The sequence below is a fragment of the Ovis aries genome, chromosome 7, assembly GCF_016772045.2.
Source record: "Ovis aries strain OAR_USU_Benz2616 breed Rambouillet chromosome 7, ARS-UI_Ramb_v3.0, whole genome shotgun sequence".
NCBI classification, from domain to species: Eukaryota; Metazoa; Chordata; class Mammalia; order Artiodactyla; family Bovidae; genus Ovis; species Ovis aries.
Window position 1 is genome coordinate 68,807,621 of NC_056060.1, and position 17,839 is coordinate 68,825,459.

The 17,839-nt window shown below is 38.6% G+C and overlaps 1 protein-coding gene across 10 annotated transcripts in view; it reads left to right on the top strand.

Moving 5' to 3' along the window:
• Positions 1 to 17,839, top strand: part of KIAA0586 (KIAA0586 ortholog) — a 138,530-nt gene that overhangs the window by 57,992 nt on the left and 62,699 nt on the right. For all 10 annotated transcript variants that reach the window (XM_012181727.3, XM_012181729.3, XM_012181728.4 and 7 more), the window contains 4 exons: positions 7,631 to 7,790; positions 8,203 to 8,422; positions 9,180 to 9,433; positions 13,936 to 14,012. In XM_012181727.3, the coding sequence (XP_012037117.2) occupies positions 7,631 to 7,790; positions 8,203 to 8,422; positions 9,180 to 9,433; positions 13,936 to 14,012 (711 nt within the window). The remainder of the gene's footprint in view (positions 1 to 7,630; positions 7,791 to 8,202; positions 8,423 to 9,179; positions 9,434 to 13,935; positions 14,013 to 17,839) is intronic.

Consider the following 17,839-nt stretch of genomic DNA (forward strand, 5'->3'; position numbering starts at 1 on the left):
TTAAATAGAGTTTCTAATCTATTATAGTAAGATGGAATTATACAAAACCACTCCCAGTGGGCAGGGAGGAGAGGAAGTATCCAGGTAGGAGAGTGGGAGGTGCAAACTGTTGGGTTTAAGATAGGCTCAAGGATGCATTGTGCATCACCATATGTAAAATAGATAGCCAGTGGGAATTTGCTGTATGACCAAGGCACTCAAAGCTGGTCGGTCCTTTGTGACAGCCTACAGGGGTGGGACAGGGAAGGAGAGGAGAGGGAGGTTCAAGAGGGAGGGGACATATGTATACCTATGGCCAGTTCATATTAATGTATGGCAGAAACCATCACAATATTGTAAAATAATCCTTTAACTAAAATTTAAAAAAATTAATAAAAGGATGTATTGTATAACACAGGGAATATAGCCAGTATTTTGTAGTAACTGCAAATGGATAGTAACCTATAGAATTGTATAAAAAAAATTTTTAAACCAAAAAAAAAAGAAATTATGCAAAACCAGAATGTACTCTGTATTACCAACTCTTTAAAACTTCATAGTCAATTCTGATCCTGTAGATAATAAAGACATTGTTTTATATTGGTGAAACATTTAAACTGATTTATTTAAAGTATAAACATAAAGTTACATATTTGAATTTTATGGAAATTCATGTCAGGTAATTGGTATAGTGTTATTCAGTTCAGTTCAGTTCAGTCGCTCAGTCGTGTCCGACTCTTTGTGACCCCCTGAATTGCAGCACGCCAGGCCTCCCTGTCCATCACCAACTCCCAGAGTTCACTCAGACTCACGTCCATCGAGTCAGTGATGCCATCCAGCCATCTCATCCTCTGTTGTCCCCTTCTCCTCCTGCCCCCAATCCCTCCCAGCATCAGAGTCTTTTCCAGTGAGTCAACTCTTCACATGAGGTGGCCAAAGTACTGGAGTTTCAGCTTTAGCATCATTCCTTCCAATGAAAACCCATGGCTGATCTCCTTTAGAATGGACTGGTTGGATCTCCTTGCAGTCCAAGGGACTCTCAAGAGTCTTCTCCAACACCACAGTTCAGAAGCATCAATTCTTTGGCACTCAGCCTTCTTCACAGTCTAACTCTCACATCCATACATGACCACAGGAAAAACCATAGCCTTGAGTAGACAGACCTTGGTCGGCAAAGTAATGTTTCTGCTTTTGAATATACTATCTAGGTTGGTCATAACTTTTCTTCAAAGGAGTAAGCGTCTTTTAATTTCATGGCTGCAATCACCATCTGCAGTGATTTTGTGGCCCCCCCAAAGTAAAGTCTGACACTGTTTCCACTATTTCCCATCTATTTCCCATGAAGTGATGGGACCAGATGCCATGATCTTTGTTTTCTGAATGTTGAGCTTTATGCCAACTTTTTCACTCTCCACTTTCACTTTCATCAAAAGACTTTTTAGTTCCTCTTCAATTTCTGCCATAACGGTGGTGTCATCTGCATATCTGAGGTTAGTGATATTTCTCCTGGCAATCTTGATTCCAGCTTGTGTTTCTTCCAGTCCAGCGTTTCTCATGATGTACTCTGCATATAAGTTAAATAAGCAGGGTGACAATATACAGCCTTGACGTCCTCCTTTTCCTATTTGGAACCAGTCTGTTGTTCCATGTCCAGTTCTAACTACTGCTTCCTGACCTGCATACAGATTTTTCAAGAGGCAGTGTTATTAGTATGCCAGAAATTTGATACATAGTTTTGTTCTATGCTTTATTTATTAACTCATCAGTAATGTGTATAGTACAGATGTTGCCAGGGTTATGATTCTGCCTATACTAATTAATTTTATCTTCTGTCCATATATTGGATATATTTTTATGAGGGTAATTTAGTGAAAAAACATAGAAAACTCAGTATAAATCGGAAATATATGTAGTTGTTAAGAGCGTGAACTTTGGAGCTAGGAAGATCTGAATTTGAACCCTCAGTTCTGTTACTCTAGTTTTGAGATCTACTTTATACTAGAGATAAAATTTTAGAGTTTAAATAATGACAGCTTTACCAAAATCTGCTTTCTGAATGTTAAAGAGGCCAAGTTCTCTTCTCCCATTAGCGTATTGTTCCTTAAGAATTGTCATGACTTCTTTTGCCTTTTAATCTTTGATAAATATTTTAAATTAGTTTTCAAGTACTGTGAAATATTTTGCTGGGATTTTTGTGAGAATTAATTCAGTTTTGGTTGGTTTAATTTGGGGAAGAATTGACATCTTTATGATACTGTATCTTGTTGAGCCATAATACAAGATTTTGTGGAAGATTCAATGCAATGATGTATGAAAGCACTAACCTAGTGCCTAGAACTTGGTAAATACTCAATAACTAATTGTTGATCATTATTACCCATTACCAAGGCTAGTAGAATATCTTTAAATTTCTCATGATAATGACTCAGTAGCATTATATTTGAGAACAGCACTCTTATGCTATTGGCTTATGCAGTAAAGAAGAATAAAACATATAATATATTTCTTTCACTTAAAAAACAAAGCTAAGAATATGCAAAATGTTAAGCAATGCTATGGAATTTTTTTTCTTTTTTCTGCATCACAAGGCTTATGGGATCTTAGTTCCTCAATCAGAAATCAAATAAGGGCCCCAGCAGTGAAAGCACCAAGTTTTAACCACTGGACAGCCAGGGAATTCTCAGTGTGATAGAATTTTTAGTATGATTCATGATTTTTAAATTATGTATCAATTTGCAACTCAAAATACACAATGAAGACCAATCACCACACTATAAAAGTATGTTTTAGAAAGGGAAAGACAAATAGAAAATAGGGAAAAGACGTGTAGACAGTTCACAAAGCAAAAGGACATACAAAGCTGAAGGTGGTTAGTCTCACTGATAGTAAAAAAAAAAATCATAAATCATTGAAATTTCATTTTTACAAATCAGATTGGAAAAACTCGAAGTCTGATTAATGCCATTGTTCAGCAAAACTTTGGGAAGCATAAATTCTCATACCTTCTGTTAGTGTAAAATGACACTCTTTAAAAGGAAATTTGGCAATATGTATTCAAATTAAGAATTCTGTTAGCCCATTAATCAAGCAGTCCCACCTCTGAGAATTTATTCTGTATGTCAGTCAGTCAGACAGTTCAGTCACTCAGTCGTGTCCGACTCATATGATCCCCCAAAATTCCCCACCCGACTCTAAAAAACACACAAGGCTTTCTGTATTCTGGTTTTTAAATCTCGTGATATAGTTCAGTTCAGTAGCTCAGTTGTGTCCAACTCTTTGCGACCCCATGAATCACAGCACGCCAGGCCTCCCTGTCCATCACCAACTCCCAGAGTTCACCCAAACTCTTGTGCATCGAGTCAGTGATGCCATCCAGCCATCTCATCCTCTGTCATCCTCTTCTCCTCCTGCCCCTAATCCCTCCCACCATCAGGGTCTTTTCCAATGAGTCAACTCTTCGCATGAAGTGGCTAAAGTATTAGAGTTTCAGCCTCAGCATCAGCCCTTCCTATGAACACCCAGGACTGATCTCCTTTAGGATGTACTGGTGGATCTACTTAAGTCCAAGGACTCTCAAGAGTCTTCTCCAACACCACAGTTCAAAAGCATCAATACTTCAGCGCTCAGCTTTCTTCACAGTCCAACTCTCACATCCATACATGACCACTGGAAAAACCATAGCCTTGACTAGACAGACTTTTGTTGGCAAAGTAATGTCTCTGCTTTTCAATATGTTATCTAGGTTGGTCATAACTTTCCTTCCAAGGAGTAAGCTTTTTTAAATTCCATGGCTGCAATCACCATCTGCAGTGATTTTGTGGCCCCCCAAAATAAAGTCTGACAATGTTTCCACTGTTTCCCCACCTATTTCCCATGAAATGATGGGACCAGATGCCATGATCTTCGTTTTCTGAATGTTGAGCTTTAAGCCAACTTTTTCACTCTCCTCTTTCGCTTTCATCAAGAGGCTTTTTAGTTCCTCTTCACTTTCTGCCATAACGGTGGTGTCATCTGCATATCTGAGGTGATTGATATTTCTCCTGGCAATCTTGATTCCAGCTTGTGCTTCTTCCAGCCCAGCGTTTCTCATAATGTACTCTGCATATAAGTTTAATAAGCAGGATGACAATATACAGCTTCGACACACTCCTTTTCCTATTTGGAACCAGTCTGTTGTTCCATGTCCAGTTCTAACTGTTGCTTCCTGACCTGCATATAGGTTTCTCAAGAGGCAGGCCAGGTGGTCTGGTATTCCCATCTCTTTCAGAATTTTCCACAGTTGATTGTCATCCACACAGTCAAAGGCTTTGGTATAGTCAATAAACATAAGTAGATGTTTATCTGGAACTCTCTTGCTTTTTCAATGATCCATTGGTTGTTGGCAATTTGATCTTTGGTTCCTGTACCTTTTCTAAAACCAGCTTGAACATCTGGAAGTTCATGGTTCACGTATTGCTGAAGCCTGGCTTGGAGAATTTTGAGCATTACTTTACTAGCATGTGAGATGAGTGCAATTGTGTGGTAGTTTGAGCATTCTTTGGCATTGCCTTTCTTTGGAATTGGAATGAAAACTGACCTTTTCCAGTCCTGTGGCCATTGCTGAGTTTTCCAAATTTGCTGGCATATTGAGTGCAGCACTTTCACAACATCATCTTTCAGGATTTGAAATAGCTCAACTGGAATTCCATCCCCTCCACTAGCTTTGTTCATAGTGATGCCTTCTAAGGCCCACTTGACTTCACATACCAGGATGTCTGGCTCTAGGTGAGTGATTATCTTTGTCTTGAAGATCTTTTTTGTACAGTTCTTCTGTGTATTCTTGCCACCTCTTCTTAATATCTTCTACTTCTGTTAGGTCCATACCATTTCTGTCCTTTATCGAGCCCATCTTTGCATGAAATGTTCCCTTGGTATCTCTAATTTTCTTGAAGAAATTTCTAGACTTTCCCATTCTGTTGTTTTCCTTTATTTCTTTGCATTTATCTCTGAGGAAGGCTTTCTTATCTCTCCTTGCTATCCTAAAAATAATACCCAGTTGTGGATGTGACTGACGATAGAATCAAGGTCCAATGCTGTAAAGAGCAATATTGCATAGGAACCTGGAATGTCAGGTCCATGAATCAAGGCAAATTGGAAGCGATCAAACAAGAGATGGCAAGAGTGAACGTCGACATTCTAAGAATCAGCGAACTTAAATGGACTGGAATGGGTGAATTTGGGCAGGAATCCCTAAGAAGAAATGGAGTAGCCATCATGGTCAACAAAAGAGTGCGAAATGCAGTACTTGGATGCAATCTCAAAAACGACAGAATGATCTCTGTTCGTTTCCAAGGCAAACCATTCAATATCACAGTAATCCAAGCCTATGCCCCGACCAGTAATGCTGAAGAAACTGAAGTTGAATGGTTCTGTGAAGACCTACAAGACCTTTTAGAGCTAACACCCAAAAAAGATGTCCTTTTCATTATAGGGGACTGGAATGCAAAAGTAGGAAGTCAAGAAACACCTGGAGTAACAGGCAAATTTGGCCTTGGAATACGGAATGAAGCAGAGCAAAGGCTAATAGTGTTTTGCCATGAGAACACACTGGTCATAGCAAACACCCTTTTCCAACAACACAAGAGAAGACTCTACACATGGATGTCACCAGATGGTCAATACCAAAATCAGACTGATAATATTCTTTGCAGCGAGAGATTAGTAGGTCTATACAGTCGGCAAAAACAAGACTGGGAGCTGACTGTGGCTCAGATCATGAACTCCTTATTGCCAAATTCAGACTTAAATTGAAGAAAGTAGGGAAAACTGCTAGACTATTCAGGTATAACCTAAATCAAATCCCTTATTATTATACAGAAGTGAGAAATAGATTTAAGGGACTAGATCTGATAGACAGAGTCCTGATGAACTATGGACTGAGGTTTGTGACGTTGTACAGGAGACAGGGATCAATTCCATCCCCACGGAAGAGAAATGCAAAAAAGCAAAATGGCTGTCTGGGGAGGCCTTACAAATAACTGTGAAATAAGAGAAGCAAAAAGCAAAGGAGAAAAGGAAAGATATTCCATATGTATATATATGAAATGACTTGGGCTTCCTTGGTGGCTCAACGGTAAAACATCTGCCTGCAGTAGAGGAGACGTGGAGACACAGGTTCGATCCCTGGGTTGGAAAGATCCCCTGGAGAGGAAAATGGCAAGCCACTCCAATAATCTTGCCCAGAAAATATCATGGACAGAGGAGCCTGGAGGAGCCCAGTTCATGGGGTCAGAGTCGGATATGAGTGAGCGACTAAACAACAAGAACATGAATGACTCAAGTCTCAAAAAGCTAAAAATAGAACTACCATGTGACCCAGCAGTTTCACTTTTGGGTATATATTCAGAAAAACTAAAAACACTAATTTGAAAAGATACATGCACCCCAGTATTCACAGCAGTATTATTTATACTTGCCAAGCTATGGGAATAACCTAAGTGTCCGTCAACAGATGAATGGATAAACATGTGATTTATATGTACAATGGAATACTATTTAGACATTCAGGCATTAAAAAGAACAAAGTTGCCATTTCCAGCAACATGGATGGACCTAGGGATTATCATACTGAGTGAAGTCAGAAAGAGAAAGACAAATATCCTGTGATGTGATTTATATGTGGAATCTAAAAAGTTGCAAATGAACTTATAAACAGAGGAGTTACAAATATAGAAAACAAACTTATGGTTACCAAAGAGGAAAGGTAGAGAAGGGCAAATTAGGAGTTTCAGATTAGCAGATATAAGCTACTATATATAAAACAGATAAACAAGGACCTATTGTATAGCATGAAGAGCTATATTCAGTATCTTGCAATAACCTATAATGGAAAAGAAGCTGAAAAGGTTTTTTATAATGCAAAAAAATCTGAACACTTTTCTGTATACCTGAAACTAACACAACATTGTAAATCACCTGCATTTTAATTAAATTTTTTAAAGTGGGACTATAGCCAATATTTTGTAATAACTGTAAATTTAGTATGACATATAAAAATTGTATAAAAATTTAAAAAATTCTAGATATAAAAAAATGACAAGGTTGTATCTGGTAATTCTGTGGATGGGAACTAGTTAGATAGGACATCAATAAGAAAGGAGACTTAATTTTCCCTATCATCTTTTTGGATTTTGAATTATTTGAATTACCTATTTAACAAATTGATTTTAAATTTTTTGCTTTTTCCTTCTCTAATACTTTTCATCTCTACATTGTCTTCATTTCATTTCCCCCTACTTCTTCTTATCCTTCCATTGCTTTTCATAAGCTCTGTTCTTTTGTACTAAAAGGTTGATTTTTGATACTGTATTAATTAGTTAAAATGCTTTCTTTTTGTTATTTGGTTTACCTAGCTTGTGTGTGGGTTGATCTTCAGCTGTTTTCCTCTCTGTATTAGATAAGGGAGCCTTAGATTTCTTGGGAGCCAAATTCTGAGGTAGAGCTGTTTCAATTGTCTGAGGCTTCCTCAGGCTAGTCCTGAAACAAATAGCTAGAGGACTCCATTTTTCACCCCCCCACCCATTTAAATTTTATGTAACTCTGAATGAGATCATTTTATTTCTCAAATTGCCCTTACTTGGGAGTTAAAAGCACTACTTATCTTTTATTTTAGGCAAGAGTGTGTACCCCTTTGGCTACCCCACAGCCAACTCCTCCTCGTTCGCCTTCATCACCTCCTAAGGAGCACGTGTTGGTAAAAACTCCAGATTCTTCTCCCAGTGTTTCAGATCACGATGTAGCTTTTCCCATGAAAGAAATATTGGCTGAAGAAGGTAGAAACTTTATTTCTATAAATCAGTTTTAATTTTTGCAACTATTATGGTTTGTTGTATGAGAGTCTTTGTAGATTAGTATACACATAGCTGTTGCTGATTAAGTTTTAGGAAATCACTTTTGCTGGAAGGGAAACTAAGGATTTGGTTGCCACTTTTTAAAGTATATGATCTGGTAGACATTTAGATTGTTTTAAGTTCATGGTAATGTTGAAACTGAAGTCTTTTCAAGGTTATTTTTTTGTATTTTACTAAACTAATTTGGAGATTTTCCCATTAAGGGCCTTAATTATTATTATTAATCATTGTTGTCATTTGTATGCCAAAATGTTAAAGGCTATCTGAAACAACATATCTTGCCTTCCTGTAGACTTCATATTGACTCTTTCTTTCTTTTTAAAACAACCTTTAGGAAATGATATGCCTGCCATCACACTTGTTAATACCCCAGCAGTCACCCCAGTGACTACACCTCCCCCCGCAGCTGCTCCTACCCCGACTTTGTCAGAGACTTCAATTGATAAGTTGAAGATGTCAAGCCCAGAGCTTCCCAAGCCATGGAGTAATAGAGACCTGCCACTGGAAGAAGAGAATCCCAACTCTCTTCAAGAAGAGCTTCACCCAAGAGCTATGTAAATGATAATATATTCACCTTTAGCAACTATACATTTTACCTTAAGTTGACTTAGATGACCTATTGAAAACATCAGAAATGATAAATAAAAGTTTATAATTCATGAGCTAATCTATAGTAAGAAGAAGTTTCATAAATTTTAAGTTTTTACCAAATTTATTTATTCCTTCAGTTCTCTTTTTTAAGACAAAATTTTTTGGGAGAGGGAGAATCAGATTAATTTTGGGGGGAAATAGATTAAAATACAGATATCTATAATATTGTTAATAAAATAGAATATGACTTTTCCTCAGTGTGAATCTCCTAACCTTAACCCTAACACCTAATCCCTAACCCTAACCCTAACCCTGAGACTGGATGGTGTTTGCTATGATGTTTTATATTACCATGTAGCCCCATGTAAGCTTTATTTTAGGGATGGTAGAACTTTCAAGAGATTAAAACATGAAGATGATTTTGGAAAAATAGATCTTTTTGGTTGATTATAGTAGTACAGATTATGTTAATATAGAAATATGTCTAAAGGAGACAGTATTTTTTAGTTTTTTTTTTTTTTTTTTCATATTATTTGGTTATACTGTGTGGCCTGTGGGATCCTAGTTCTCTGATCAGGGATCAAACCCTTTCCCCTTGCAGTGGAAGCATGGTGTCTTAATCACTAGATTGCCCAGGAAATCCCTATATCTATTTTCTTATATAAAAATGAATATAGGCCTTCACTGACCTAAATTCAAACCATGTCTTTTTCTTCTTAGTGTAATGTCTGTGGCCAAGGATGAAGAACCTGAGAGCGAGGACTTCCCTGCTCAGCTTGCTCCTCCAAAGCCAGTTGCCCGTATGTCACTTCCTGCTGGCATCAAGGCTCCTTCCCCCATACAGATACCAAGTTCAGATTCCTCCACTCTTGAGAGTACCTTGAGTGTTACTGCCACTGAAACGGAAACCTTAGATAGACCCATCTCTGAAGGAGAGATCTTATTTAACTGTGGTCTCAAAGTGGCTCCTAAGAGTAAGTTAACTTGTATCAATTGATTTCACTGGTTAAATTATGATCCTTCCTAAGTAATACTTTTCTGTATGAAATGTTTTTACTTAGTTTGTAGTATTTAACATAGTATAGTAGAAAGAATGTGGACTCTGCAAGTTAATTTTCTAAACCTTAACCTCAGACTCTAAAATCTCCCTCATAAATCCCACCTTCCAGAAATATCACTATTAAAAGTTTGGGGTATACTTTCCAGTCTTTTTTTAAATATGCATATATAGGTACCTAAATACATCTATATGTTACCTTTAAAAATAGGGTGATATTATACATACTGTTATGAAACCTGAATTTTTTTTAACCTTAAATACGTTGTGGACATTTTCATGTATTAATACGTGTAGTCCTACCTCTTTTTCTCAGTGATTGGCCATTTAGATTGTTTAGCTTGATCTGCTGCTGCTGATGCTTAGTCGCTTCAGTCGTGCCCCGACTCTGTGTGACCGCATAGACGGCAACCCACTAGACTCCTCTGTCCCTAGGCAAGAACACTGGAGTGGGTTGCCATTTCCTTCTCCAGTGCATGAAAGTGAAAAGTGAAAGTGAAGTCGCTCAGTCGTGCCGACTCTTAGCGACCCCATGGACTGCAGCCTACCAGGCTCCTCTGTCCATGGGATTTGCCAGGCAAGAGTACTAGAGTGGGGTACCATTGCCTTCTCCTTTAAATTGATCTAGTGGTGCCGTAATGGGCATTTAGATTGTTTTCAGTGTTTTCATACCATACATAGCTCTCTGCTGACTATCCTTGAACATATATCATATATCTAATATATAACTGTACAATGTCACGAACCTCAGTCCATAGTTCATCAGGCACGCTATCTATCAGATCTAGTCCCTTAAATCTATTTGTCACTTCCACTGTATAATCATAAGGGATTTGATTTAGGTCATACCTGAATGGTCTAGTGGTTTTCCCTACTTTCTTCAATTTAAGTCTGAATTTGGCAATAAAGAGTTCATGATGTGAGCCATAGTCAGCTCCTGGTCTTGTTTTTGTTGACTGTATAGAGCTTCTCCATCTTTGGCTGCAAAGAATATAATCAGTCTGATTTTGGTATTGACCATCTGGTGACATCCATGTGTAGAGTCTTCTCTTGTGTTGTTGGAAAAGGGTGTTTGCTATGACCAGTGTGTTCTCATGGCAAAACACTATTAGCCTTTGCTCTGCTTCATTCCGTATTCCAAGGCCAAATTTGCCTGTTACTCCAGGTGTTTCTTGACTTCCTACTTTTGCATTCCAGTCCCCTATAATGAAAAGGACATCTTTTTTGGGTGTTAGCTCTAAAAGGTCTTGTAGGTCTTCATAGAACCATTCAACTTCAGTTTCTTCAGCATTACTGGTCGGGGCATAGGCTTGGATTACTGTGATATTGAATGGTTTGCCTTGGAAACGAACAGAGATCATTCTGTCGTTTTTGAGATTGCATCCAAGTACTGCATTTCGCACTCTTTTGTTGACCATGATGGCTACTCCATTTCTTCTTAGGGATTCCTGCCCAAATTCACCCATTCCAGTCCATTTAAGTTCGCTGATTCTTAGAATGTCGACGTTCACTCTTGCCATCTCTTGTTTGATCGCTTCCAATTTGCCTTGATTCATGGACCTGACATTCCAGGTTCCTATGCAATATTGCTCTTTACAGCATCAGACCTTGCTTCTATCACCAGTCACATCTACAGCTGGGTATTGTTTTTCTTTGGCTCCATCCCTTTATTCTTTCTGGAGTTATTTCTCCACTGATCTCCAGTAGCATATTGGGCACCTATGACCTGGGGAGTTCCTCTTTCAGTATCCTGTCATTTTGGCTTTTCATACTGTTCATGGACTGAGGTTCATGACATTGTACAGGAGACAGGGATCAATACCATCCCCATGGAAAAGAAATGCAATAAAACAAAATGGCTATCTGAGGAGGCCTTACTAATAGCTGTGAAAACAAGAGAAGTGAAAGGCAAAGGAGAAAAGGAAAGATATAAGCATCTGAATGCAGAGTTCCAAAGAATAGCAAGAAAAGATAAGAAAGTCTTCCTCAGTGATCAATGCAAAGAAATAGAGGAAAACAACAGAATGGGAAAGACTAGAGATCTCTTCAAGAAAATTAGAGATATGAAGGGAACATTTCATGCAAAGATGGGCTCGATAAAGGACAGAAATGGTATGGACCTAACAGAAGTAGAAGATATTAAGAAGAGGTGGCAAGAATACACAGAAGAACTGTACAAAAAAGATCTTCAAGACAAAGATAATCACTCACCTAGAGCCAGACATCCTGGAATGTGAAGTCAAGTGGGCCTTAGAAGGCATCACTATGAACAAAGCTAGTGGAGGTGATGGCATTCCAGTTGAGCTGTTTCAAATCCTGAAAGATGATGCTGTGAAAAGTGCTGCACTCAGTATGCCAGCAAATTTGGAAAACTCAGCAGTGGCCACAGGACTAGAAAAGGTCAATTTTCATTCCAATCCCAAAGAAAAGCAATGCCAAAGAATGCTCAAACTACCACACAATTGCACTCATCTCACATGCTAGTAAAGTAATGCTCAAAATTCTCCAAGCCAGGCTTCAGCAATACGTGAACCATGAACTTCCAGATGTTCAAGCTGGTTTTAGAAAAGTCAGAGGAACCAGAAATCAAATTGCCAACATCCACTGGATCATGGAAAAAGCAAGAGAGTTCCAGAAAAACATCTACTTATGTTTATTGACTATGCCAAAGCCTTTGACTGTGTGGATCACAATCAACTGTGGAAAATTCTGAAAGAGATGGGAATACCAGACCACCTGGCCTGCCTCTTGAGAAACCTATATGCAGGTCAGGAAGCAACAGTTAGAACTGGACATGGAACAACAGACTGGTTCCAAATAGGAAAAGGAGTACATCAAGGCTGTACATTGTCACCCTGCTTATTTAAGTTCTATGCAGAGTACATCATGAGAAACGCTGGACTGGAAGAAGCACAAGCTGGAATCAAGATTGCCGGGAGAAATGTCACTAAACTCAGATATGCAGCTGACACGACTCTTATGGCAGAAAATGAAGAGGAACTAAAAAGCCTCTTGATGAAAGTGAAAGTGGGGAGTGAAAAAGTTGGCATAAAGCTCAACATTCAGAAAACTAAGATCATGGCATATGGTCCCATCACTTCATGGGAAATAGATAGGAAACAGTGGAAACAGTGTCAGACTTTATTTTTGGGGGCCACAATATCACTGCAGATGGTGACTGCAGCCATGAAATTAAAAGATGCTTACTCCTTGGAAGAAAAGTTATGACCCACCTAGATAGCATATTTTAAAGCAGAGACATTACTTTGCCAACAAAAGTCTGTCTAGTCAAGGCTATGGTTTTTCCAGTAGTCATGTATGGATGTGAGAGTTGGCCTGTGAAGAAAGCTGAGCGCCCAAGAATTGATGCTTTTGAACTGTGGTGTTGGAGAAGACTCTTGAGTCCCTTGGACTGCAAGGAGATCCAACCAGTCCATTCTAAAGGAGATCAGCCCTGGGATTTCTTTGGAGGGAATGATGCTGAAGCTGAAACTCCAATACTTTGGCCACCTCATGCGAAGAGTTGACTCATTGGAAAAGACTCTGATGCTGGGAGGGATTGGGGGCAGGAGAAGAAGGGGACGACCGAGTATGAGATGGCTGGATGGCATCACTGACTCGATGGACGTGAGTTTGAGTGAACTCTGGGAGTTGGTGAGGAACAGGGAAGCCTGGCGTGCTGCGATTCATCGGGTTGCAAAGAGTCAGACACGACTGAGCGACTGAACTGAACTGAACTGAACTGAAATCTGACTCAGCAGTTTCACTTGTAGGCACATATTTTAAGGAAGCTATCATTTATATCTTCAGTTCAGTTAACTTTTCTTCCAAGGAGTAAGCGTCTTTTAATTTCATGGTTAAAATAACAATACATTACCAACGTGCACTCCAGAAATTTAAATCAGTTTTTAATCAGTTTTTAATTGTATCAATAGTATATAGGGGTATTATGTCTTTTTCAGTTTCATAGCGCCAGTTGATATTTATAGCTCTTTTTAATTTCTGACAAGCTGGTAAGTGAAGCAAACATCTCACTCATCTTTGTTATAAAATATACTTTTTAAGGAACTGGTGAGATTGAACATGCATGCATGCTAAATCTCTTCAGTTGCATCCGACTCTTAGTGACCCTATGGACTGTTAGCCCTCCATGCTCCTCTGTCCGTGGGATTCTCCAGGCAAGAATACTGGAGTGGATTTCCATGTCCTCTTCTGGCGATCTTCCCAACCCAGGGATCAAACCTATGTCTCTTATGTCTCTTGCATTGGCAGGCAAGTTTTAGCTTGTGAATTATGATTTATGAAGTTTGTCAGTATTTTTATTGTGTGAGTTTAAGGGTAATGTTGTACAACTTTATGGTGAGATTATTTACTAAAACTGTTTCTTCTGTTTCTAAATTTTTGCATTTTAATTTCTAGTTTTAGGAGATGAAGGACTATATCTGGCAAACCTAAATGATAGCTTATCCAGTACTTTGCAAGATGCCCTCGAAATGGTAAGAAATGATTCACATCACTTTGAATTCTGACATAAAAGATATCCTGATGAACTTACTGCAACTGATCAGGGTTTTCCCTCAAATATTTGAATTATAGTCGTAAAATTTAATAAAATATCAATGAAGGAATTTAAAGTTTCTTATACATCTTATTATCATATCTATATATTTCATTATTGTAATTATAATAATAGAAAATGGTAATGAATAGAAAATTATTGTTAATCCTTTTGGCTCCAGTAGTTGAAACATGCAGTTAATGTAATTAGATAATGAAAATCTTAGTGTACATTGTCACTTGGAGATATTGTAAATGCCTTTGTAATGTTGCAGGCAGTACCTTCAGTGTTGAAACCAAGTCTCTTATAATATATTTGTTATTTTTCCCTAACCATGATTATAATTCTTTATGCTAAAAAAATAACTGGATTTAGTTAGTTTTAAAAGAATTACTGAAATAGGAACCACGGGTACTAACTCTTCCTAGTTATTGTTTAGCTTTATAGACAAAAAGGCATTTAAAAATGTAGTTTTATATAGATATTAAGTTATATATTATATAAGTACCTCACAGAAATTATAATAGGGATTTTCTTTTGAAAACTATTAAGAAATAGAAATCTTTACTTTTTATGTTTTCAAACAGTCTAAGTGAGGAAGGGTTGTTGTGCTCAACTTTCATCTGCATTTATCCATGTGTGTGTGTACATGTGTTGTTAGTTACTCGGTGTGTCTGACCCTTTTCAGCCCCATGGACTACATGCTGGGCTCCTCTGTCCATGGCATTCTTCAGGCAAGAATTCTGGAGTGGGTAGCCGGTCCGTTCTCTAGGGGATCTTTGCTGACCCAGAGAATGAACCTGGGTCTGCTGCATTGCTGGCAGATTCTTTACTTTCTGAGCCACTGGTGAAGCCCACATTTATCCATAGTCTTTGCTAAGCATTGCTAATATTGTTGCTTTTAAAACTTACTTGATAATTTTTGACATATGTATACGTCTGTAAGCAATTATCACCGTTAATGAAATAAACATACTCATCATCCATCACTCCCAAAAGTTTCCTCAGGCCCTTTCATTATCCCTCCTTCTCATCTTTCATCATTCTTCTCATCCAGTATACCTCTGCCACCAACCACTGATTCACTTTCTGTAACTATAGATTAGTTTGCATTTTCTAGATTGATATAAAAGGAATCACATGGCAGGTATTCTTTTTGTGTGTGTGATTGCTTTAACGCAGCATAATTATTTTGAGATATATCTGGGTTATAGCTTGTATCATAGTTCATTCCTTTTTATTGCTGTGTAGTGCACTATTGTACGGATGTACCACTGTTTGTCTGTTCACCTGTTGATGGACATTTGGGTTTATTCCAGTTTGAGACTATTACAAATAAAGCTGCTGTGAACACTTGTGTGCAAGTCTTTGTATGGACATAGATGCTTACATTTCCCTTTGACAAATATTTAGGGGAGGAGTGGGTGGATAATGTGGTAGTTATATGTTAATCTTTCAGTTTAGTCGCTTAGTTGTGTCTGGCTCTTTGCGACCCCATGGACTGCACCCCCTGTTCATCACCAACTCCCTACTCAAACTCATGTTAATCGCATCAGTGATGCCATCCAACGATCTCAACCTTGGTCGTCCCTTTCTCCCCACTTTGATCTTTGCCAGCATCAGGGTCTTTTCTAATGAGTCAGTTCTTGGCATCAGGTGGCAAAGTATTAGAGCTTCAGCTTCAGCATCAGTCCTTCCAATGAATATTCAGGACTGATTTCCTTTAGGATGGACTGGTTTAATCTCCCTGCAGTCCAAGGGACTCTCAAAGAGTCTTCTCCAACACCACAGCATCAGTTCTTCAGTGCTCAGTTTTCTTTATAGTCCAACTCTCACACCCATACATGACCACTGGAAAACTATAGCTTTGACTAGACGGACCTTTGTTGGTAATGTAATGTCTCTGTTTTTTAATATGCTGTCTAGGTGGTCATAGCTTTTCTTCCGAGAAGCAAGTGTCTTTTAATTCATGGCTGCAGTCACCATCTGCAGTGATTTGGAGCCCCCCAAAATAAAGTCTCTCACTGCTTCCATTGTTTCCCCATCTATTAGCCATGAAGTGATGGGACTAAATGCCATGATCTGAGGTTTCTGAATGTTGAGTTTTAAGCCAACTTTTTCACTCTCCTCTTTCACTTTCATCATGAGGCTCTTTAGTTCTTCACTTTCTGGAATAAGGGTGGTATCATCTGCATATCTGAGGCTATTGATATTTCTCCCAGCAGTCTTGATTCCAGCTTGTGTCTTATCCATCCCAGCATTTCACCTTATATACTCTGCATATAACTTAATATGCTCTGCATATAAGTTATATACTCTGCATATAAGTTAAATAAGCAGTGACGATATACAGCCTTGATGTACTTCTTTACCAACATTGAACCAGTCTGTTGGTCCCTGTCCAGTTCTAACTGTTGCTTCTTGATCTGCATACAGATTTCTCAAGAGCAAGTCAGGTGATCTCTTATTCCCATCTCTTGAAGAATTATCCACAGTTTGTTGTGATAATAGTATAGTATATACTATAGTCAAAGGCTTTGGCGTAGTCAATAAAACAGAAGTAGATGTTTATCTGGAACTCTCTCGCTTTTTCGATGATCCAGCAGATGTTGGTAATTTGATCCCTGGTTCCTCTGCTTTTTCTAAATGTAGCTTGAACATCTGGAAGTTCATGGTTCATGTACTGTTAAAGCCTTGCTTGGAAAATTTTGAGCATTACTCTGCTAGCATGTGAGATGAGTATAATTGTATGGTAGTTTGAGCATTCTTTGGCATTGCCTTTCTTTGGGATTGAAATGAAAACTGACCTTTTCCAGTTCTATGGCCACTGCTGAGTTTCCCAAATTTGCTGGCATATTGAGCGCAGCACTTTAACAGCATCATCTTTTAGTATTTGTATCAATGGCACCCCACTCCAGTACTCTTGCCTGGAGAATCCCACGGGCGGAGGAGCCTGGTGGGCTGCAGTCCATGGGATCACGAAGAATTGTACACGACTAAGCGACTTCCCTTTCACTTTTCACTTTCATGCATTGGAGAAGGAAATGGCAACCCACTCCAGTGTTCTTGCCTGGAGAATCCCAGGGATGGGGGAGCCTGGTGGGCTGCTGTCTATGGGGTCACACAGAGTCGGACACGACTGAAGTGACTTAGCAGCAGCAACATAGCAGCAACTGGAATTCTATGACCTCCAAGCTTTGTTCGTAGTGATGCTTCCTAAGGCCCACTTGACATTGCATTCCAGGATGTCTGGCTCTAGGTGAGTGATCACACCATTGTGGTTATCTGGGTCATGAACATCTTTTTTGTATAGTTCTTCTATATATTCTTGCCACCTCTTCTTAATACCTTCTACTTCTGTTAGGTCCATACCATTTCTGTCCTTTATTGTGCCCATCTTTGCATGAAATATTCCGTTGGTATCTCTGATTTTCTTGAAGAGATCTCTAGTCTTTCCAATTGTATTGTTTTCCCTCTATTTCTTTGCACTGATCACTGAGGAAGGCTTTCTTATCTCTCCTTGCTATATTTTGGAACTCTGCATTCAAATGGGTATATCTTTCTTTTCTCCTTTGCCTTTTGCTTCTTTTCTTTTTATAGCTATTTGTAAGGCCTCCTCAGACAACCATTGTGCCTTTTTTCATTTCTTTTCCTTGGGGATGGTCTTGATCACTGCCTCCTGTACAATGTCACAAACTTCCATCCATAGTTCTTTAGGCATTCTGTCTATCAGATCTAATCCCTATTAGTCACTCCCACTGTATA